Source organism: Scyliorhinus torazame, chromosome 5 (assembly GCF_047496885.1).
Source record: "Scyliorhinus torazame isolate Kashiwa2021f chromosome 5, sScyTor2.1, whole genome shotgun sequence".
In the NCBI taxonomy this organism is placed as follows: Eukaryota; Metazoa; Chordata; class Chondrichthyes; order Carcharhiniformes; family Scyliorhinidae; genus Scyliorhinus; species Scyliorhinus torazame.
Window position 1 is genome coordinate 188,034,037 of NC_092711.1, and position 23,510 is coordinate 188,057,546.

Below are 23,510 nucleotides of genomic sequence, written 5' to 3' on the forward strand. Positions count from 1 at the left end.
CTTGTCGCACGCGTCCCTTAACTGAGTGACGGTTAATGGGGTGGTTATAAGAAATCTGGATCTCCTTCTGTTGTGGCCCTGCGCTGTGTGGTGAGAGGGTTCATAGGATTGTGTTCTGCCTGTGTAGTCGGGAGTTGGGGTGCTTTTCTCTTTTGTGGTTTGTCCTGTGTACATGTGCCATGTACATATCTGTGGGCAGTCTCGTTTAATGCCTGCCAATCGGGGCCATTTTCTTGGTCTAATTGGGGTCCAAACATGTCCTGGAACCCATTTTGGATAGAAAGCAGAGATTGCAGTTCTGCAATTTGCTTCCGGCATTTTGTGTGATCTACCGAGCTCTGCCTTTGTTTCGTCGCAGAAGTGTGGAGTGCTCGTAGGGCTGCTTTTAAATCGTTACACTGTTTCTGTAACTGCTCAACTTGGGTGTTCTGTTTCCTCTCTCACCAACACCGCGCGTTGCGTGTCTTGGTAGGCTTTGTCGTATTGCGACTGAAAGCTGCTCAAATGGGCGAGACAAGATTGGTGTGCCCTCTTGGCATCAGCCATCGCCTTGTCATTCGCTGCTAACTGCTCTCTCAGTTCCCTGTTCTCTTTCTCATATTAATTCACGTCTCCTTCGCTATTCTTGTCTTTCCTCAATCTCTCTACGGAGCGTCCTCACGACCTCCTCTGTGCCTCGCAATTGTGCCAAGCAGGCACGATTGCCATCGGCTTGCGAGCTTTCCCTAAGCTCTTCCTATGGATCTCTGTCAGGTTCTCCCACCAAGTATGCCCTATACTTCTGGGACCTGTTTCATCATTAGCACAAAATTCGCTCCAAAGGGGCCATCCTTTCCCTTTGAGATATTTTCTAATCTCCTCTTCCCATACGGGACACTGTCCTACTCTACTGGTCGCTGCAACTTCAAATTCTTGGGGGTTCATAAGGCGTTCCATTGCCTTCATTGCCATTTCTATCGCTATCTCTGGGGTCTCTACCGAATTTGGAACAGGGGGTGATAAAGTGGTGATGTAAACACGGGTACGGCTTACGCTAATTTCCGGCCTACAAAACTCCCAACAGTTTTACGCAACAAAATCTCTCAGGTTTACCTTATATCCCTGTTAGTTCGCATGCAAATAACACACTTCCGAAACTTGATGGTTTGATCAGTATTGGTCTTACACTTGTGGTTTTTCTGTTTCCAATTGGATTCTAATTCAAATTTGGGTTCTCACGGAGTGACTAGGCCACTTCTTAGTCGAATCCCGTCAGATGTCGCCAGTAATGTTGCTCGGTTTCTCTGGTTGTGAATATGGCAGTCAATATGGTCGCCTTCCTTAATCCGAATTATGTTTGCTTTAGAGTCGCCAGATATCTTTCGATACCGCCACAAGGTTCAAACCCAAATACTGATCAAAGAGCCAATACACCAGTTAGTTAGTTCAAAGTCAATACTATTTATTTACACACAGTAATATCTACTCATGCACAAAGTACTACAAACTAAACTATCTCTAACGTAACGCCTATACTTAGCTTCGGGTGCCCACTCAGCCAGAGGAACAATGACCGTTGTTCGGATCTGAGGCTGTTGGGTTCGAAGGTATACAGGAGAACAGCTAAGGTCGTCTGTCTGGTAGCGAGCGTTGACCTTGGACTTACTTGCTTCTGGTGCAGCTGGTGGACGGGTCTCTCCGCTTTGGGAACCAAGTCCAAGAGAGCGATTCTCTCTTGGGGGTTTCTTCTTATACCCGGAGGTTGAGCAGCTTGTGGGGTTATTTCACCTCAACTGTCAATTTCATGTTCGTCAATTTTGTAATGGTAGGGGTTTCCAGAACCAGGGATCATAGTCCAAGAGGGGGAAACAATTTAGGACTGGGAGACAATTCCTTGGTTATTGCCCCGAGGGCTCCCGGGTTTCGGCACCAAATGACAAATGTTGGAATTCTTTACCCGTCAGTCTGGTCTCAATAAAACTCGAGATGGATTTGTAGGCATAGTATTATTTATTTTTAACCAATTTGCAAGTCTGACTCGCTTCACAAAAACACAGAACACAAGCTGCCTCCAGGGTCTTCTGAATCGAGTGCTACTGGAGACAAAGGAATCTCTACAAATACATTCAAATGGCATCAAGTTTCACATACACCATTCCCATAGGTCATCCTTTACCCCTCCTGACCGGGCTATACATCCTAATTGGCTCACTTCTCATTCCTTAACCCTGGCCTCTTGTTACCCAGCATCCTTTTCTCCTCCTCTACCAGACACCCCTCTCTCTTGCCATGCTTTCTGAAATCCTTTGTCTGTGAACTCACTAGAATTAGACCGGCCTACATCAACATTACTGTAACTAATATATTTAAACTAACTATTTTATATCACATTCGTCAGGATGAGTACACATTTCTTCACACAGAGCAGTGAGCCTGTGGAATTTGCTACAAAAGAAAGCAGTTGAGGCCAAAACATTGTATGTTTTCAAGATGTTTGATATAGCTCTTGGGCTAAAGGGATCAAAGGATGTGGGGGGCGGGGGGAGTGGGAACAGGTAACTGAGTTGGATGATGAATGGCAGAGCAGGTCGAAGGGCCAAATGGGCTACTCCTGCTCTTAATTTCTGCCTTTGTTAAGTTGTGTCACAGATATGAAAAAGACGCGACGCAGAGTGTACTTAACACCAAGCTGATTTATTTGAATTTTGTCTTGAATAGCAACACCTGGAGTTTATTAACAGCAGCTGAAAGAGACTCCAATGAACAATATTCATTCTGGATTTGATTAACAGCGAACGCCAATCATTGTTATTCATGATTTCGCTAGTATGTCAGTTCGTCAGATGACTGAGTGAATCCCTTCCCAAACTCTGAGAAGGGGTACGGCCTCTCCCGAGTGTGAATTCGCTGGTGCCGAGTGAGATTAGATGATGTCTTGAACCCAGTCCCACAGTGAGAGCACCTGAAAGGTTTCTCGTCGGTGTGAATATGTTGATGCCGCATCACTTCCCCAGAACTTTTAAAACACTTTTCGCATGCTGAACATTTAAAAGGTCTCTCATCAGTGTGAACTCTTTGATGTTTCAGCAGACTGGATGACTCAGTGAATCCCTTCCCACATCTGGAGCAGGTGAATGGCCTCTCCCCAGTGTGAACTCGCTGGTGCCGAGTGAGGTGAGATGATTCCCTGAACCCGGTTCCACAATGAGAGCAACTGAACGGCCTCTCATCAGTGTGAATACGTTGATGGGACATCAGTTCCCCGGAACTTTTAAAGCACTTTCTACAGTCTGGACATTTAAAAGGTCTCTCATCAGTGTGGACACGTTGATGGTGTCTGAGCAGAGTGGATGAGTCTCTGAATCCCTTCCCACACTTGGAGCAGGTGAATGGTCTCTCTCCAGTGTGAATGTGCTTATGTTTAGTGAGATTAGATGATGTCTTGAACTCAGTGCCACAGTGAGAGCACCTGAATGGTCTCTCATCAGTGTGAACACGCTGATGGTGTATCAAGTCCCTGGAACTTTTAAAACACTTTCCACAGTCTGGGCATTCGAAAGCTCTCACGTCGGTGTGTACTCGCCGGTGTCTCCATAGGCTGGATGACTGAGTGAATCCCTTCCCACACTCGGAGCAGGTGAACAGCCTCTCTCCGGTGTGGCTGCGCCTGTTTCTTTCAAGGTGAGTTGGGGAATTGAATTCCTTCCCACAATCTGCAGACTTCAGCAGCTTCTCCCCGTTGAGACTGCATTTATGTTCTGACAGGCCAAATGATAGACTGAAGCCTCGTCCACACACAGAACACGTGTACGGTTTATCCACATTGTGAACGGTGCTTTTTCCTTCCATGTTCAAAATCCAATGATATTCAGATTACGATAAATTGAGCGACTCTGTCTGACCCGGCGGTGATGTTTGGCTTCAGTTTCTCAACTGCAAATTCTCCCCTTCCGATAACCTGTGAAACTAATTTAAAACAGAAAAGGGAGTGAGAGAGAACCCCTTAAAAACACCAAGATACACTGGGAAGGTGGTCCCGCAGCTCAGGCGGGAGAGGGGGGTTTTCAGTTATACATTTTCATGTCTGTCTTAAGTCATCTAATCACACCCCAATATAATCCTAATTGGTTTGGGTTAGACTCAAACACATTTGATTTGATGGCAAGCCGTCCATCTTCAATGTGCAACATCAGCTTTTAATTGTTTCATGTCTTCATATTATGGAATGTGATATTCTGACCAACAAAAATTGGTCTTCTGCTGATTTAGCTGTTATCTGCATTGTGAACAATGGTGCCTTCATGTTGCTATGGTATTCAGTCCTTGTCCTTGACAATTAGCACAAGCAGTGTCAAATTGTCTTGCAACTGTGCTGTTTTAATGTCACACTGACTTTGAAAATATGCATTTGCCAGAACAACGGACCTCAGTAAAAGTGAATTATGCTGTATAAATGGGTATTTAAAACTGGGGCTTAATATTTATGCTTAAACAGCTATCTTTTACCTATACTAGTTGTATTCGAAATACCTGGCTTCTACAGGGTTGTCTGTGAGTATGGTGAGAAGGCCAGTTATTTGCTGGCGGGCCAACTCCGCTGGCAGCGAGGGAGATTGTGCGAAGCGATGGGAAGGGTATGGTGGTGGTGGTGCCGGAGCAGGTGAATAAGGAGTTTGAAGACTTTTCTCGGGACTTGTATAAGTTGGAGCCGCCGGTGATGAAGGAATTTCTGGAGCGAGTGGAGTGTCTGGAGGAGGGCGGGATAGTACAGAACGGCGGGGGTGGAAGAAGTGCATGCAGCAATAGGGAAGATGCAATCAGGTACGGAACTGGGGCCGGATGGGTTCCCTGTGGAATTTATTAAAAGATTCAAGGATAGGATGGCACTGCTGATGGTAGAAATGTTTGAGGATGCAATGGTTAGGGGAGTATTGCAAGAGACGATGAGGCAGGCATCCATCTCAGTATCACTTAAAAAGGAAAAAGATCCGGTGGAGTGTGGGTCATACATCCCATTTCTCTACCGAACATGGATGCAAAGATATTGGAGAGAGAATCATAGAATCTACAATGCAGAAAGAGGCCATTCTGTAGCAGCCCTTAGAAAGAGCACCCTACTTAAGCCCACATTGGCACCCTATCCCGGTAACCTAGTAACAACACCTAACATTTTGGACACTAAGAGTCACTTTAGCATGACCAATCCACTTAACCTGCACTTCTTTGGACTGTGCGAGGAAACCAGAACACCCGGAGGAAAGGCACGCAGGCGCGGGGAGAAAGTGCAAACTCCACATAGGCAGTCATCCGAGGCTGGAATTGAACCCCGGTCCCTGGAGCTTGTGACAGCAGTGCTAACCACTCTGCCACCGTGCCGCCCTTCGTGGCGGTGAGGTTGGAGAAGTGCCTTCTGAAGGTGGTAGGGGAGGATCAGACAGGGTTCGTAAAGGGCAGGCAGCTGTCGTCGAATGTGCGGCGGCTGTTGAATGTGGCGCTCTCTCCGACAGAAGGGAACTGGACGTGGTCATTGTCCATGTGGAGTTTGCACATTCTCATGTTTGCGTGGGTTTCACCGCCACAACCCAAAGATGTGCAGGTTAGGTGGATTGGCCATGCTAAATTGCCCCTTGATTGGGAAAAATTAATTGAGTACTCTAATTTTTTTTTAAAAGTCACCCACCATCTTGACTCCTGAATATGCAGAAATTGCATTCAAATATTGGGAAGACTGGAATCCCTAGACGTCAACATCCAAACTCTCCTGAAAAACGTCTGAGGCTGAACCAGAGCATTTGAAACGTTGGTGTCATATTTGACCATAAAATGAGCTTCCTCCCACATATCCAATTCATCACCAAGACTGCTCATTTCCACTTCAGTAACATTGCCCGCCCCAGTCTCAGCTCATCAACTGGTGAAACTCGCATCTTAAGTAGGGTGCTCTTTCGGAGGGCTGAAGTAGGGTGCTCGTTCCAAGGACTGGGGCAGACTCCATCGAGTGGCCTCCTTCTGCGCTGTAAATTCTACGATTCCTTTGTTACCTTTAGGTTTAACTACCCTAACCCACTCCCAGCCGACCTCCCACATTCAACCTCCCTGTAATCTTGAGGTCATCCAAAACTCTGCTGGTCGTGTTTATTCACACCAAATCTTGTTCAACCATCACCCCTGTGCTCACTGACCTATAAATGATCTGGAATCCTCCCTGATTGTGATCTCCTCCAAACACACATTCAAGATCTCTACACTCACACTCATCTAATTCCGGCCTCTCGAACAATCCTGATTTTAATCGCTCCCCCATTGGTGACCATTCTTTCATTTACCTGGGCCACAAACACTGGAATTTCCTCCTTAAACCTCTCCACCTCACTTTCCTCCTTTAAGATTCTCCTAAAAACCTCCCTCTTGTACTAAGCTTTTGGTCACCTGCCCTCATATCTCCTTAGGGTTCACGGTTACACATGTTTCCGAAGCCTGTTCGCAAAATTTTTACCATGTACCGACTCCAGATCGAACAAAGAAACGTCTCACCATCGCCATTAGGCAGAACGCGCATGCTCCACTCCCACCTGGTCCCGCCCCACTTTACTCCGATTGGTTGGAGGATCAACCACGCCTTCTCGGTCACCCAGCCCCGCCTTCTATTCCTATTGGTCCCAAACTGCCGTCAATCAGCTGGGCGTTGTGACGATTCAAAGGGTGAGAGCGGCCACAGACTCAGCCTGACTTGTTGATTATTGGCAGCATTTTCTGTTTGGGAATTAGAGCACTGGGCATCAATTTCAGAGCATCCTCGTCCTGTTTTTCAGACATTGAGCTTGGTTCAAGGTTCTGCTGCTCTACTGGAAGTCTGCTGCCTATTTCAGTGTGTTTTCCTGTATTCACTGCTTACCTGCCTGCCTGACTGTGGAGAAGGCAGCAAGGAAGGAGGGTTGGACTGAAGGGAGGAAAGAAGGTCGTCTCGACTCACCTTGTTGTCCATTTGCTGCTGGCTTGCCTGCCTGTGGGAGGAAAAGTCTCACCCCTTGCCTGTCTGACTGCCTGCCTGGAAAAGGGGGTGGGGGTGGGACGCAGCGGGAAGTACAGCTTAATGCTCCAGCTGCAAAAGAGGGGTATACAGGGGACAGGAGGAGAGTGTGCCTGGTGGGAGAGGACGGACTGCGCTTTTGTTGGGCCACTCCTGGGCTGAAGGTCATTTCCTCGCCCCCTCCCACCCAGGATTTATTTTTCTACAGCCAACACCCTCCTTGCGGGCACCAGCCAGCCATGGTTGCCATTCTTCTGTGCCCCCTCCTTCTCACCCTCGAATTTCCTCGTTCTTTCTCGCTTTTTTCTCTTTCTCACTCCTCCACTTATGTTTCCCTGGGGTGGTGAGGAGAGGCGTATGTTTGCCATCTTGCTCTCCCCTCCCCCTATTTTTGGACACACAGAGGGTGGGCGCAGCAATCACCCAGATGGTGGCACCCTCAGGCCACCTGTGTGGGTGCAGCAGCCTCCAAGGCCTCCACCACTCCCGTGGCCACATCACCGTTCCATCTGCCCACCCAGCAGCCAGGGGTCAAGTGCTACACCCACCCTAGAATATCCATCGAGCGTGCGTACGCGCCATGTCCCTCGGCCCTCGGCCGCTTCTCAGATGTATGGGAAGGCCGTGTTTTTTCTCCGTACTGAGCGGGCGGCCACCTCATTCTTGAAAAGGAGCTCATCGTGGGCGGGGTCAACCTGGCGGTGGACCTGCTGTACGCCACCGCCGAGAGGTTTATGCTGTCAAATATCTCACCCTATCTCCCTACAGAGCACCTCCTCCCCCGGTTCCATTTTCAGGGGAGGTTAAGTCCACGGTGGCACCGCTTATGCTCGGCGTAAAGGACGCCCACCTCCCCTCCCCTCTCAAAGCGCATCGACTCGAGAGTTTTATCCGCCGGCCCTTGAAGAGGTTTTGGGAGGGAGCTTTGAGGTCCAGTACGAGAGGGCGACCATTCGTACTTTCTGGTCTGCAGACGGGGTGCAGTGCCACACTTGTAAGGTGATGGTGCACATTAGGCAAAACTGCCCTACCTTCGCTGCCACTGCAACCACCAAGATGACTGCAGCTGACAATGCTGCTCCCTCTCGCTACACTGATCCTACAACTGTCCCCCCCCCCCTCCCCGCCCTGTCTACAGTGGCGCTTACTGTCACCTCTGTTGTCACCGTGGAGGAAAGCCGCAAAGAGCTAAAAAGGGCACAGCAGATGGCGAGACAGGGGTCCAACGTCAGATTTTGGTATATGCGTTTACCAATGGCTTCCCACTTCACAGCACAAACTTCAAAACCTTCTCCTTCACACGATAGCTGTGGAAGCCGACTATGGCCGCCCTTGGCAGCTCATTCACTTTAGGCTTTGGTCTGAGCGACCGATGAGCCTGTCCAACTCATAGAGGGAGGGCTCTTGCCCCTCCCCCATCAGTTTGACAAACATATTCGCAAAGTACTCGGTCAGCCTTGGGCTGTCCATATCCTCGGGCAGGGCATTTGATTCTTAAATTTTGCCCCCTTGACCTGTTCTCCAGGCCCTTAACTTAGCTCTGAGCCCCGTATTGACCTAAGCCATCTTCCGCAGCTCCTCACCCATCGAGGTGAGCTGGTCGATGTGTTGTGATTGTGCCTCCTCCACCCACTTCAACTTCTCGCCTAAGGCAGCACGGTGGCGCAGTGGTTAGCAATGAGGACCCGGGTTTAATCCTAGTCCCGGGTCACTGTCTGTGTGGAGTTTGTACATTCTTCCTATGTCTGCGTGGGTCTCACCCCCACAACCCAAAGATGTGCAGGGTAGGTGGATTGGCCACCATGGCAGTACAGTGGTTAGCATTGTTGCTTCACAGCGCCAGGGTCCCAGGTTCGATTCCCGGCTTGGGTCACTGTCTGTGCAGAGTTTACACGTTCTCCCCGTGTTTTCGTGGCTTTCCTCCGGGTACTCCAGTTTCCTCCAATTCTCGAAAGATGTGCTGTTAGGTAATTTGGACATTCTGAATTCTCCCTTTGTGTACCTGAACCAGTGCCAGAATGTGGCGACTAGGGACTTTTCACAATAAATTAATTGCAGTGTTAATGTAAACCTACTTGTGACAATAAAGATTATTATTATTATAAATTGCCCCTTGGGGAAAAAATTGAAAAATTGAAAAAAAAAACTTCTTTCCTTGCTCTAGTACTTCACAGTACGAAGTCTTACAACACCAGGTTAAAGTCCAACAGGTTTGTTTCGATGTCACTAGCTTTCGGAGCACTGCTCCTTCCTCAGGTGACTGCAGAGGTCTGTTCCAGAAACGCATATATAGACAAATTCAAAGATGCCAAACAATGCTAGGAATGCGAGCATTAGCAGGTGATTAAATCTTTACAGATCCAGAGATGGGGTAACCCCAGGTTAAAGAGGTGCGAATTGTATCAAGCCAGGACAGTTGGTAGGATTTCGCAGGCCAGATGGTGGGGGATGAATGTAATGTGACATGAATCCCAGGTCCCGGTTGAGGCCGCACTTATGTGTGCGGAACTTGGCTATAAGTTTCTGCTCGGCGATTCTGCATTGTCGCGGGTCCTGAAGGCCGCCTTGGAGAACGCTTACCCGGAGATCAGAGGCTGAATGCCCTTGACTGCTGAAGTGTTCCCCAACTGGAAGGGAACATTCCTGCCTGGTGATTGTTGCGCGATGTCCGTTCATTCGTTGTCGCAGCGTCTGCATGGTCTCGCCAATGTACCACGCTTCGGGACATCCTTTCCTGCAGCGTATGAGGTAGACAACGTTGGCCGAGTCGCACGAGTATGTACCGCGTGCCTGGTGGGTGGCGTTCTCACGTGTAATAGTGGTATCCATGTCGATGATCTGGCACGTCTTGCAGAGATTGCCATGACAGGGTTGTGTGGTGTCGTGGTCACTGTTCTGAAGACTGGGTAGTTTGCTGCAAACAATGGTTCGTTTGAGGTTGCGCGGTTGTTTGAAGGCAAGTAGTGGGGGTGTGGGGATGACCTTGGCAAGATGTTCATCGTCATCAATACGTGTTGAAGGCTGTGAAGAAGATGACGTAGTTTCTCCGCTCCGGGGAAGTACTGGACGACGAAGGGTATTCTGTCAGTTGTGTCCCATGTTTGTCTTCTGAGGAGGTCGGTCCGGTTTTTCGCTGTGGCGCGTTGGAACTGTCGATCGATGAGTTGAGTGCCATATCCCGTTCGTACGAGGGCATCTTTCAACGTCTGTAGATGTCTGTTACGCTCCTCCTCGTCTGAGCAGATCCTGTGTATACGGAGCGCTTGTCCATAGGGGATGGCTTCTTTAATGTGTTTAGGGTGGAAGCTGGAGAAGTGGAGCATCATGAGGTTATCCGTGGGTTTGCGGTAAAGCGAAGTGCTGAGGTGACCGTCCTTGATGGAGACGAGTGTGTCCAAGAATGCAACTGATTTTGGAGAGTAGTCCATGGTGAGTCTGATGGTTGGATGGAACTTATTAATGTCATTGTGTAGTCGTTTCAGTGATTCTTCGCCGTGGGTCCAAAGGAAAAAAATGTCATCGATGTATCTCGTGTATAATGTCGGTTGAGTACTTCACTAGTACTTCAATCAACGTCTTTGTCGATGCCACCTTTATTGGAGCAATCACCAGATCCGTGAGGCATCTTCTAACCCCCAGCTCTCCATTGTTGCTCTGTTTACTTGCTATAAATATGGCGGTTAATAAGGTCGCCTTTCTTAATCCTAATTATGAGTATACTTTCAGAGTCGCCAGGTATCTCTTGATACCGCCACAAGCGGTTCAACCCGAATACCGATCAAAGAGCCAATACACCAGTTAGTTAGTTCAAAGTCAATGGTATTTATTTACACACAATATGATTTACTCATGCACAATAATACTACAAGCTAAACTATCTCTATTGCTAACACCTATACTTAACTTTGGGTGCCCACTTAGGTCAGAGGAACAATGGCCGTTGTTTGGATCTGAGGCTGTTGGGTTCGAAGATGTAACAGGTGTACAGTTAAGGTCGTCCGTCTGGTAGCGAGCGTTGACCTTGAACTTGCTTGCTTCTGGTGTAAGGGTCTCTCCGCTTGAGAGCCGAATCCAAGAGAGCAAACCTTTGGCAGGGGTTCCTTCTTATACTTGGAGGGGCTTTGCGCGCTTTTAGGAGGGCCTTAAACTTAGTCCTAATTAATTGGGCAGCTTCTTGATCATTGTCATCGATCTATACCAATAAAGGGGCGGGTGCCTTGATGGCCGGGCGACCTAAGTGGCCATTGGCCTTGCTTTGTTTGTGTCTTTTGGTTGGGGTAGTGGCGTCGGAATGTCTGAGACAGTATCGGCTACCTGAGCATTAATCCTTTGTTCCTCGAAGATGGACCATCAATATGTAAATCGACCCAGAGTTTTGATTCCATCTGTGTGGTATTATAGGTATTACGGTACCTGAGAGGCTGAAATACCATTGGTAGAACCTATATGCTTGCCATTGGCTAGAGTGCATAATAGTTCCGCCCTGATAGGCGGAGAAACCGTGCCGTCCCAGCAGCCCTCATTCTGTACCTGAACTGCTGGGGGAAATAGCTAGCTTATTAAAGCCTTCAGTTGTTCTACAACCTCGTTTTAGTGGTCATTGATCGTGCATCAATTTAATAAGCTAGATTTTAAGAAGAAAGGATGGAGCTTCGAATCAAGCTGGAGTGTCTGCAACTTAGCCCCCACGCGGCGAACTCAGCGGCAATCTTTAAGCACTGGCTGGCGTGTTTTAAAGGGTATCTTGAGACGGCAGAAAACGCACCCATGGGAGAGCAGAAACTGCACGTCCTGCACTCAAGGGTGAGCCCGGAGATCTATCGAGGATCTATCCCCATCGAGGAAGCAGAAGACTTTGATGCAGCAATCGAGCTACTAAAAGGACACTATATTCGCCCGGTAAACCAGGTCTACGCCCGGCACCTGCTTGCAACAAGACGGCAAACCCCTGGGAAATCGTCGGAGGAATTCTACCGCGCATTTCTGGTGCTGGCAGAAGCTGCAGATGCCCGCAAGTTTCGGCGAGCGAGCACACGGAACTCTTAGTCCGGGACGCTTTCGTGGCAGGTATGCTTTCATCTCAAATCCGCCAGCGCCTGTTAGAGAAAGACACCCTGAGTCTTAGGGAGGCACGGGCCCTTACAGGCTCCCTGGACGTGGCTTCCAGGAATGCCCGCGCCTACGTTCCCGACCGTGCGGCAGCCACCTTGGCAGTGTGGAACCCCGCAGCGGCCGACCCAGAGACTTCCCCCGTTCCCCCGCAGGCCTGCGCTGCAAGGCGGCCTGCCAACCCCGAGGGGCCCCGCTGCTACTTTTGCGGGCAGGCCAAGCACCCCCGTCAGCGCTGCCCGGCCCGCGCATCCACACCTGCAGGGGATGCGGCACAAATGGCCATTTCTTGGGGGTATGTCAGGCCCGAGCGGTGGCCGCGGTCTCTAGCGGCGACTCCGGATCGCCACCACAAACTTCTCCACGGGCCCCATGTGGCCAGCGGTTGCTGCCACCCCCAGATCCCAGGGCCACGTGTGGATCCTGGGTGCCGCCATCTTGTTCCACAGACGCCATGCTTGAGGGATGGGCGCCGCCATTTTGTGCACCCCCGGCCATGTGCGACCAATGGGAGACGCCATCTTGGATGGGCCCCCAGGACCCCAGCTCAGCCGACCACGCACTGCCTCAACAGAATTCTCAACTACTGCGATTGGCCTCGGTGACTCTGGATCAATCCCAACCTCGAACACTCACAACCGCTACGACGACCGTTTTCATCAACGGCCACGAGACGTCCTGCCTAATTGACTCTGGGAGCACGGAGAGCTACATACACCCCGATACGGTAAGGTGCTGTTCCCTCCTCATCCACTCTGTTAATCAAAAAATCTCACTGGCCTCCAGTTCCCACTCAGTGGAGATAAAGGGGTTTTGTGTAGCAAACCACACAGTCCAGGGAAGGGACTTCAAAAATTTCCGTCTCTACGTCCTTCCCCACCTCTGCGCGGCTACACTCCTGGGTTTAGACTTCCAGTGTAACCTTCAAAGTCTGACCTTCAAATTCGGTGGCCCTATACCCTCCCTTACCGTCTGCGGCCTCGCGACCCTTAAGGTCAACCCGCCTTCCCTGTTTGAGCACCTCACCCCGGATTGCAAACCGTCGCCACCAGGAGCAGCCGCTACAGTGCCCAGGACCGGATCTTTATTAGGTCAGAGGTCCAAAGGCTACTGAGGGAAGGGGTCATTGAAGCCAGTAACAGTAACCCCTGGAGAGCTCAAGTAGTGGTGGTAAAGACCGGGGAGAAGCATAGGATGGTGATCGACTCCAGTCAGACCATCAACAGGTTTACGCAGCTGGACGCGTACCCCCTCCCCCGCATATCCGACCTGGTAAACAGGATTGCGCATTATAAGGTCTTCTCCACGGTGGATCTCAAGTCTTCCTACCACCAGCTCCCCATCAGTCTGCAAAATGCATTCCAAATATACATTCAGGCTCTGTGCCTGCTTGTTGCTTTGCATTGTCCATATTTCCCTATAGGCTCTGCGAGTGTCTATTTTATGTACTGAAAGTGGCCATCCCAGATGGCTGCACCATTTCAAACATTTCCAGGTCTATCAAATGTCATCCACCTGGAACGTTATCCAGTTCCTCGTTCCACTGTTTCGACCACCTTGCTGTGCATTGGCAGCTGCCTTTAATTCCTTATCTCAGTAGTTAGAACCTTGTTCTTGTGAACTAGAGCTTGGCAGTTCGATTCTTGATGGGGTCTTTAATTAATGTTTAGCTGATAATATCAAGTTAGGTGGAAAATCAGTTATGGGAAGGGCACAGAGAGACTGTGAAGACAAGTGACAGGTTAGGGGTGTGGGCAACAAGTTGGCACATGGAGTTTAATATCAGGAAGTGCAAAGTTACCCGCTTGGTTGTAAAACAGATTAAAACGGATGAGAAAGATTTCAAAGGTTGTCAGCGTTGATGTCCAAACAGGCTGATATCGGTTTGCACAAGGAAGGCAGGAGGTTAACATGCAGATGCAGCAAGGAATTAGGAAAATGAATGGTTTATGGCCTTTGTCGCAAGGGGTTTGCGAACACGATTAAAGATGTCCTACTGCAGTTGTATTGGGTTTTGCTGAGACTTCGTCTTAGTATTCTGCCCTGTTTTGATCTCCCAGTTTGAAAAAGGATTCACACGCGACCACATTGAAAACCGCGCTATGTTACCGGCATTGAGACTGAAATAGATCAGCAGCAAATACGTTGGGCTGGGCCATTGGAAATCCAGAGCCTGCTCCGTCAGTTCATCAGCTCATCCTGAACCGTGTAGCAAATAGAAATCATTTCCGGTCAGAAACACAGTGAAAGGGTGGCACCATTTAAACTGTCCTCACCCTGCTATTAACGGAGGTGGCGCTGCAGGAACCTTTAATAATCTGACACAAATCAACAGCAATCAGCAAGTTTGAGAGAAGCTTTCTGAACCGTCAGAGCTAGAAACGGGAGTCAGGAGAAGAGAAAATATAACACTGTGTACGATACTTTATTTGGTTAATATTCAACAATAAAGATGAATTATTGATCTTTCCCTTCTCTGAGATTAAAAGCCTGCGCAAATGTTTCTGCCCGGTTTCGAACCGGGGACCTTTCGCGTGTTAGGCGAACGTGATAACCACTACACTACAGAAACGCTGGATGTAACTTGCGAAAGAGACGGTTGTATAGAATCTTAAACCGTGTGCTGATGCTGCACTTGTTCAACTGAAACAGAATTGGGCTGTGATATTTCAGAATGCTGTACAGAAATTGATCTAACAAAAGAGTTCAAATAAAAGCAAAACATTGCGGTTGCTGAATATCTGAAATAAAAACACAAAATGTTGAATAAACTCGACACGTCTGGCTGCATCTGTGAAGAGAGAAAATGAATTAATGTTTTGAGTCAGTGTGACTGTTCTGCAGAACAAAAGAGGGATAGAAATGTACCGGATTGTATTGTGGGAGGGTGTGTGGAGAAAGTGGGGCAGAATAGAAGGTCAGGGATAGGTAGGAGCGAAGGAGATAAAAGCAAATTACGGCGGATATTGGAATCTGAAACAAAAACTGAAAATAATTATAATAATCTTTATTAGTGCCACAAGTAGGCTTACATTACCACTAATGAAGTTACTGTGAAAATCTGTGGAGATAAACTGTGGAGAGGACACCAAGAGATACACAGGTCTGAAAGGATTTTTGTTACTGTCCATCAGGAATTCAAACCAAATATCAGCTTCGGGACAATCAGAATATTTAGTAACAGACAAGACACCAGAAGGCTCGATGGGAAACATCACTGGTTGTAGGAGAGCTGGTTCCTGGTGACATGGATGTATCTGCAGTGGGTGAGATCAGACTGTTTCCAGGTATCCACAATGAATGTCTCACCATTTATTTTGGAAGATTAGAACTGATAGAGAACAATTGTCATTCTGGTAGCGGCAATCTGAAGCTCCAACTCACTGATACCCTGGTATCACCTGAATTTCTTTTGCATGAGTCTCTGTGGCACAATTGGTCACCGTGAACAACTGTTACCTGAAAGGTTGGTGGTTTGAGACCATCCAGGGACAGAGCCTCCAGATATTTCTCCCCATCAGCATTCATTGTCACACAGTTCCGAGTTGTTAATGGGAAATAAATGTTACTGGCTCTGCTGTTTTCTGGTGTTCTTATATACAAAGAAGAAAGAAAAGTACAGCACAGGAACAGGCCCTTCGGCCCTCCAAGCCTGCGCCGACCATGCTGCCCATCTAAACTAAAATCTTCTACATTTCTGGGGTCCATATCCCTCTATTCACATCCTATTCATGTATTTGTCAAGATGCCCCTTAAACGTCAGTATCGTCTCTGCTTCCACCACCTCCTCCGGCAGCGAGTTCTAGGCACTCACTACCCTCTGTGTAAAAAACTTACCTCATACATCTCCTCTAAACCTTGCTCCTCGCACCTTAAACCTATGCCCCCTAGCAATTGACCCCTCTACCCTGGGAAAAAGTCTCTGACTATCCACTCTGTCTATGCCCCACATAGTTTTGTAGACCTCTATCAGGTCACCCCTCAACCTCCTTCATTCTTGCGAGAACAAACCGAGTTTATTCAACCTCTCCTCATAGCTAATGCCCTCCATACCAGGCAACATCCTGGTAAATTTCTTCTGCACCCTCTCTAAAGCCTCCACATCCTTCTAGTAGTGTGGCAACCAGAATTGAACACTATACACCAAGTGTGGCCTAACTAAGGTTCTGTACAGCTGCAACATGACTTGCCAATTTCTATACTCAATGCCCCAGCCAATGAAGGCAAGCATGCCAAATGCTTGCTTGACTACCTTCTCCACATGTGTTGCCCCTTTCAGTGATCTGCGGACCTGTACTTATATATATTTATAAAATAAATAGTAAATTTTAAACTGTAAAAAATAGTCGGGACAAGGAACGTGAAAAGGCTTTGTACCTGAACACATGGAGCATTCAAAATAAAATGGAGGAATTAGTTGCGCAGATAGATGTAAAGGATATGATATAGGTGGGATTACGGAGACATGGCTCCAAGGTGACCAAGGATGGGAACTAAACATTGAGGGTCATTCAGTTTTTAGGAAGGACAGACAGAAAAGAAAAGGTGGTGGAGTTGCATTGTTGATTAAAGAAGATATTGATACAATATTGAGGAAAGATATTAGAACAGATGATGTTGAATCTGTCTGGGTGGAATGAAGAAACATCAAGGGGCAAAAAACATTTGTAGGGATAGTGTATAGACCACCAAACTGCAGTGGTAATGATTAGACAGGAAATCAGAGATGCATGCGATAAAGGAACATCTGTGATTATGGGTGACTTTAATCTGCATATAGATTGGGTGACTCAAATTAGTCACAGTACAATAGAGGAGGAATTTCTGGAGTGTTTCCGGGATGGTTTTGTTGTGTTTGGTGTTCGATATATAGCAAGGAATCTACCAAACGACTTGACTTGTCCAAACAAGGATCTTTATTGACTCCCATGTGGTAAGATAGTGATCAGTTACAGAGCAAGTTATCATGGAGTTGCGTGTACTCCTCTGGAACTGCACCTAGCGCGACAGTACTCTTGTACATCTTACAACCATCCGCTGATGGCCGGATGTGCCCCACTTATATGGAGTGCCTTGTCACATGACCACTGTCCTGAGACCCCATGGTGTGTCTGTACCACCACCTGCTGGTTGGAGGTCGCACCACCAGCCATCTATGATATTGTTCACAGGGATATCACCACATCCCACTTCCTCAGAGAACATTAAGATTTGTTTTCAACCAACTTTTAACTTTATACATTCATGATATGTTTAACATAATAAGTTTAACTGGAGTGTCCATAAACATGATATGCCTGGCCAATGTCTGCCTCTTTCACACAGGTCATTGTGCCTCCCTCACAGAATCACCTCTGTGATCATTTGCCAGCCTTTGTGAAGACTGGTTTATGTGCTGGCCTGTTGCTTCTTCTTCTCTTTGCTCTGTGTCTTTGGAAGACCTGTGTCCATGATTGCCACTCTTCCATCACCAGCCTCTTTTGCGCTTCCTGCCACAACGCTGTTTGCTGCTTCTCTTTGTTTGTCATTTTTATCAATGACCTAGAGGAAGGCGCAGAAGGGTGGGTGAGTAAATTTGCAGACGATACTAAAGTCGGTGGTGTTGTCGATAGTGTGGAAGGAAGTAGCAGGTTACAGAGGGATATAGATAAGCTGCAGAGCTGGGCTGAGAGGTGGCAAATGGAGTTTAATGTAAAGAAGTGTGAGGTGATTCACTTTGGAAGGAATAACAGGAATGTGGAATATTTGGCTAATGGAAAAGTTCTTGAAAGTGTGGATGAGCAGAGGGATCTAGGTGTCCATGTACATAGATCCCTGAAAGTTGCCACCTAGGTTGATAGGGTTGTGAAGAAGGCCTATGGAGTGTTGGCCTTTATTGGTAGAGGGATTGAGTTCCGGAGTCAGGAGGTCATGTTGCAGCTGTACAGAACTCTGGTACGGCCGCATTTGGAGTATTGCGTACAGTTCTGGTCACCGCATTATAGGAAGGACGTGGAGGCTTTGGAGCGGGTGCAGAGGAGATTTACCAGGATGTTGCCTGGTATGGAGGGAAAATCTTATGAGGAAAGGCTGATGGACTTGAGGTTGTTTTCGTTGGAGAGAAGAAGGTTAAGAGGAGACTTATAGAATCATAGAATCATAGAAGTTTACAGCATGGAAACAGGCCCTTCGGCCCAACCAGTCCATGCCGCCCAGTTTTTACCATTAAGCTAGTCCCAGTTACCCGCACTTGGCCCATAACCCTCTATACCCATCTTACCCATGTAACTATTTAAATGCTTTTTAAAAGACACAATTGTACCCTCCTCTACGACTACCTCTGGCAGCCCATTCCAGACACTCACTACCCTCTGAGTGAAGAAATTGCCCCTCTGGGCCCTTCTGAATCTCGCCCCTCTCACCTTAAACCTATGCCCTCTAGTTTTAGACTCCCCTACCTTTGGGAAAAGATGTTGACTATCTACCTTATCTATGCCCCTCATTATTTTATAGACCTCTATAAGATCACCCCTAAGCCTCCTACGCTCCAAGGAAAAAAGTCCCAGTCTATCCAGCCTCTCCTTATAACTCAAACCATCAAGTCCCGGCAACATCCTAGTAAATCTTTTCTGCACTCTTTCCAGTTTAATAATATCCTTCCTATAATAGGGTGACCAGAACTGCACAAAGTATTCCAAGTGTGGCCGTACCAGTGTCTTGTACAACTTCAACAAGACGTCCCAACTCCTGTATTCAATGTTCTGACCAATGAAACCAAGCATGCCGAATGCCTTCTTCACCACCCTGTCCACCTGCGACTCCACCTTCAAGGAGCTATGAACCTGTACTCCTAGATCTCTATGTTCTATAACTCTCCCCAACGCCATACCATTAACTGAGTAGGTCCTGGCCTGATTCGATCTGCCAAAATGCATCACCTCACATTTATCTAAATTAAACTCCATCTGCCATTCGTCGGCCCACTGGCCTAATTGATCAAGATCCCGTTGCAATCCTAGATAACCTTCTTCACTATCCACTGTGCCACCAATCTTGGTGTCATCTGCAAACTTACTAACCATGCCTCCTAAATTCTCATCCAAATCATTAATATAAATCACAAATAACAGTGGACCCAGCACCGATCCCTGAGGCACACCACTGGTCACAGGCCTCCAGTTTGAAAAACAACCATCTACAACCACCCTCTGTCTTCTGTCGTCCAGCCAATTTTGAATCCAATTGGCAACCTCACCCTGGATCCCGTGAGCTTTAACCTTCTGCAACAACCTACCATGCGGTACCTTGTCAAAGGCTTTGCTAAAGTCCATGTAGACAACGTCTACTGCACTGCCCTCATCTACCTTCTTGGTCACCCCCTCAAAAAACTCAATCAAATTTGTGAGACATGATTTTCCACGCACAAAGCCATGCTGACTGCCCCGAATCAGTCCTTGCCTCTCTAAATGCTTGTAGATCCTGTCTCTCAGAATACCTTCTAGCAACTTACCTACTACAGACGTTAGGCTCACCGGTCTGTAGTTCCCAGGCTTTTCCCTGCTGCCCTTCTTAAACAAGGGCACAACATTCGCTACCCTCCAATCTTCAGGCACCTCACCTGTGGCTGCCGATGATTCAAATATCTCTGTTAGGGGACCCGCAATTTCCTCCCTAGCCTCCCACAACATCCTGGTATGCATTTCATCAGGTCCCGGGGATTTATCTACTTTGATGCGCTTTAAGACTTCCAGCACCTCCTCCTCTGTAATATGCACACTTCTCAAGACATCACTATTTATTTCCCTTAGTTTCCTAACATCCATGCCTTTCTCCACCGTGAATACCGATGAGAAATATTCATTCAGGATCTCACCCAACTCTTGTGGCTCTGCACATAGATGCCCTTGTTGATCCTTAAGAGGCCCTACTCTGTCCCTAGTTACTCTTTTCCCCTTTATGTATTTGTAGAATCTCTTTGGATTCTCCCTTGCAATATTTGCCAAAGCAATTTCATGTCCCCTTTCTGCCCTCCTGATTTCCCTCTTAACTCTATTTCGACAATCTCTATACTCTTCAAGGGATCCACTTGATCCCAGTTGCTTATGTACGTCATATGCCTCCTTCTTCTTTTTGACCAGAGTCTCAATATCTCGAGTCATCCAGGGTTCCCTACTTCTACCCGCCTTACCCTTCACTCTAAAGGGAATGTGCTTACCCTGCACCCTGGTTAACACATTTTTAAAAGCCTCCCATTTACCAGCCGTCCCTTTGCCTGACAACAGTCTCCCCCAATCTACCTCTGCAAGTTCCTGTCTGATACCATCAAAATTGGCCTTGCCCCAATTAAGAATTTTAACTCTTGGGCCAGACCTATCATTCTCCATAGCTATCTTAAAACTAATGGAGTTATGGTCACTTGTCCCAAAGTGATCTCTCACTAGCACTTCTGTCACTTGCCCTTCCTTATTTCCCAAGACGAGGTCAAGTTTTGCCCCCTCTCTAGTCGGTCCATCCACATACTGAATGAGAAATTCCTCCTGAATACACTCAACAAATTTCCCTCCATCCAAGCCCCTAATGCTCTGGCTGTCCCAGTCAATGTTGGGAAAGTTAAAGTCCCCTACTACTACCACCCTATTATTCTTGCAGCTATCTGTAATCTCCTTACATATTTGCTCCTCAATTTCCCGCTGACTATTTGGGGGCCTGTAGTACAGTCCTACCAAGGTGATCTCTCCCTTCTTATTTTTCAGTTCCACCCATATAGACTCAGTGGGCGAACCCTCGGATATATCCCCTCTAAGTACTGCCGTGATGTTCTCCCTAATCAAAAACGCCACTCCCCCTCCTCTCTTACCTCCTGTTCTATCCTTTCTATAGCATCTGTATCCCGGAACATTGAGCTGCCAGTCCTGCCCCTCCCTTAGCCATGTTTCAGTCATAGCTATAATATCCCAGTCCCATGTGCCCGTCCATGCCCTGAGTTCATCCGCTTTGCCCGTCAGGCCCCTTGCATTGAAATAAATGCAGTTTAATGTAGACCTTCCTTGCTCTCTGCCCTGCTTTCTCAGGTCATGCTTTACACACTCTCCCTTCCTGCCTTTTGTTTCTGTCCCCACTGACTTCCTACATCGGTTCCCATCCCCCTGCCACATTAGTTTAAACCCTCCCCAACTGCACTAGCAAACACACCCCCGAGAACATTGGTTCCGGTCCCACCCAGATGCAGACCGTCCGATTTGTACAGGTCCCACCTCCCCCAGAACCGGTCCCAATGTCCCAGGAATTTGAAACCCTCCCTCTTGCACCATCTCTCAAGCCACGTATTCATCCTAGCTATCCTGTCATTCCTACTCTGACTATCACGTGGCACTGGTAGCAATCCTGAGATTACTACCTTTGAGGTCCTACTTTTTAGTTTAACTCCTAACTCCCTAAATTCAGCTTGTAGGACCTCATCCCGTTTTTTACCTATATCGTTGGTGCCTATATGCACCACGACAGCTGGCTGTTCACCCTCCCCCTCCAGAATGCCCTGCAGCCGCTCCGAGAAATCCTTGACCCTTGCACCAGGGAGGCAACATACCAACCTGGATTCTCGTTTGCGTCCACAGAAACGCCTGTCTATTCCCCTTACAATTGAATCCCCTATCACTATAGCTCTGCCACTCTTTTTCCCGCCCTTCTGTGCAGCAGAGCCAGCCACGGTGCCATGAACCTGGCTGCTGCCACCTTCCCCTGGTGAGCCATCTCCCTCAACAGTATCCAAAGCGGTAAATCTGTTTTGGAGGGAGATGACCGCAGGGGATCCCTGCACTGCCTTCCTACTCTTCCTCTGTCTGTTGGTCACCCATTCCCTATCTGCCTCAGTAATTTTAATCTGCGGTGTGACCAACTCACTGAATGTGCTATCCACAACGTCCTCAGCATCGCGGATGCTCCAAAGTGAGTCCATCCGCAGCTCCAGAGCCGTCAAGCGGTCTAACAGGAGCTGCAGCTGGACACACTTCTTGCAGATGAAGGAGTCAGGGACACCAGAAGGGTCCCTGACTTGCCACATCTCACAAGAGGAGCATGACACGGGTCTGAGCTCTCCTGCCATGACTTAAACCTGAAGTTAAATTTGAACTACACTACACAGCTAAGAGAAAGTCAAAGAGAGAGAAATCACTTACCAGTTACAAGCCAATCATTTACCTGCTGGCTGTGATGTAATAGAGGCATACAAAATGATTAGGGGGTTGGATAGGGTGGACAGTGAGAGCCTTCTCCCGCGGATGGAAATGGCTGGCACGAGGGGACATAACTTTAAACTGAGGGGTAATAGATATAGGACAGAGGTCAGAGGTAGGTTCTTTACGCAAAGAGTAGTGAGGCCGTGGAATGCCCTACCTGCTACAGTAGTGAACTCGCCAACATTGAGGGCATTTAAAAGTTTATTGGATAAACATATGGATGATAATGGTATAGTGTAGGTTAGATGGCTTTTGTTTCGGTGCAACATCGTGGGCCGAAGGGCCTATACTGCGCTGTATTGTTCTATGTTCTATGTTTCTGTTTCTCATTGGTTCGTGGGATGAGCATCCAGTCTTCTCCTCTTTCTCCTTTTTGTTCTGAGAATGGAATGACAAAGTCTCCTGTGTTTGTGTTTAGGCGTGGCAGCCTCTGGTTCTGTGGTGGTCTTCACCCTGTGTTCAGAGAACTTTGGGGTTTCAGGCGAATCCTGAGGGGCCAACACTGAGTTGCATGACCACGCCCACCTCTGTGTCCTCAACGGAATGTTAACATAGATTAACATAGAATTTACAGTGCAGAAGGAGGCCATTCAGCCATCGAGACTGCACCGGCTCTTGGAAAGAGCACCCTACCCAAGGTCAACACCTCCACCCGATCCCCATAACCCAGTAACCCCACCCAACACTAAGGGCAATTTTAGACACTAAGGGCAATTTTTCATGGCTAATCCACCTAACCTGCACATCTTTGGACTCTGCGAGGAAACCGGAGCACCCGGAGGAAACCCACGCACATATGGGGAGGATGTGCAGACTCCGCACAGACAGTGACCCAAGCCGGAATCGAACTTGAGACCCTGGAGCTATGAAGCAATTGTGCTATCCACAATGCTACTGTGCTACCGTGCTGCCCAAAGCGCTTTGCTTTATGGTGCCTGTGTCGAGGTTATCACTACGGCAACTAGTGTCATCCCACCTTGGCTCGCTGGAGCAATGCTCAATTGCACTTCTTCACTAGAGATTACAATGCTCTCTGGTTATGATTATCCAGGCATTGGGTCACCTTGGTCAAATTCAAGAATGCATGAGTGATCCGTTGAGCTGCATAGCGAGATCGTCATCAGCTCCTCCTCTGGGTGACTCCTGGAGTTGCCAATCACTTCAACATCTGAGTTGCT

General features: G+C 48.0%; 1 protein-coding gene and 1 non-coding gene across 2 annotated transcripts in view; both read right to left on the bottom strand.

The window, feature by feature from the left end:
* Positions 1 to 2,654: 2,654 nt before the first annotated feature.
* LOC140420815 (uncharacterized) overlaps positions 2,655 to 23,510 on the bottom strand; it is a 33,500-nt gene continuing 12,644 nt past the window's right edge. Inside the window, exon 3 of the mRNA XM_072504868.1 lies at positions 2,655 to 3,711. Within this exon, the coding sequence (XP_072360969.1) occupies positions 2,803 to 3,711 (909 nt within the window). The 3' untranslated portion in view covers positions 2,655 to 2,802. The remainder of the gene's footprint in view (positions 3,712 to 23,510) is intronic.
* Positions 14,618 to 14,690, bottom strand: trnav-aac (transfer RNA valine (anticodon AAC)). The gene has a single exon. It is a non-coding gene; the product is annotated as a tRNA-Val (tRNA).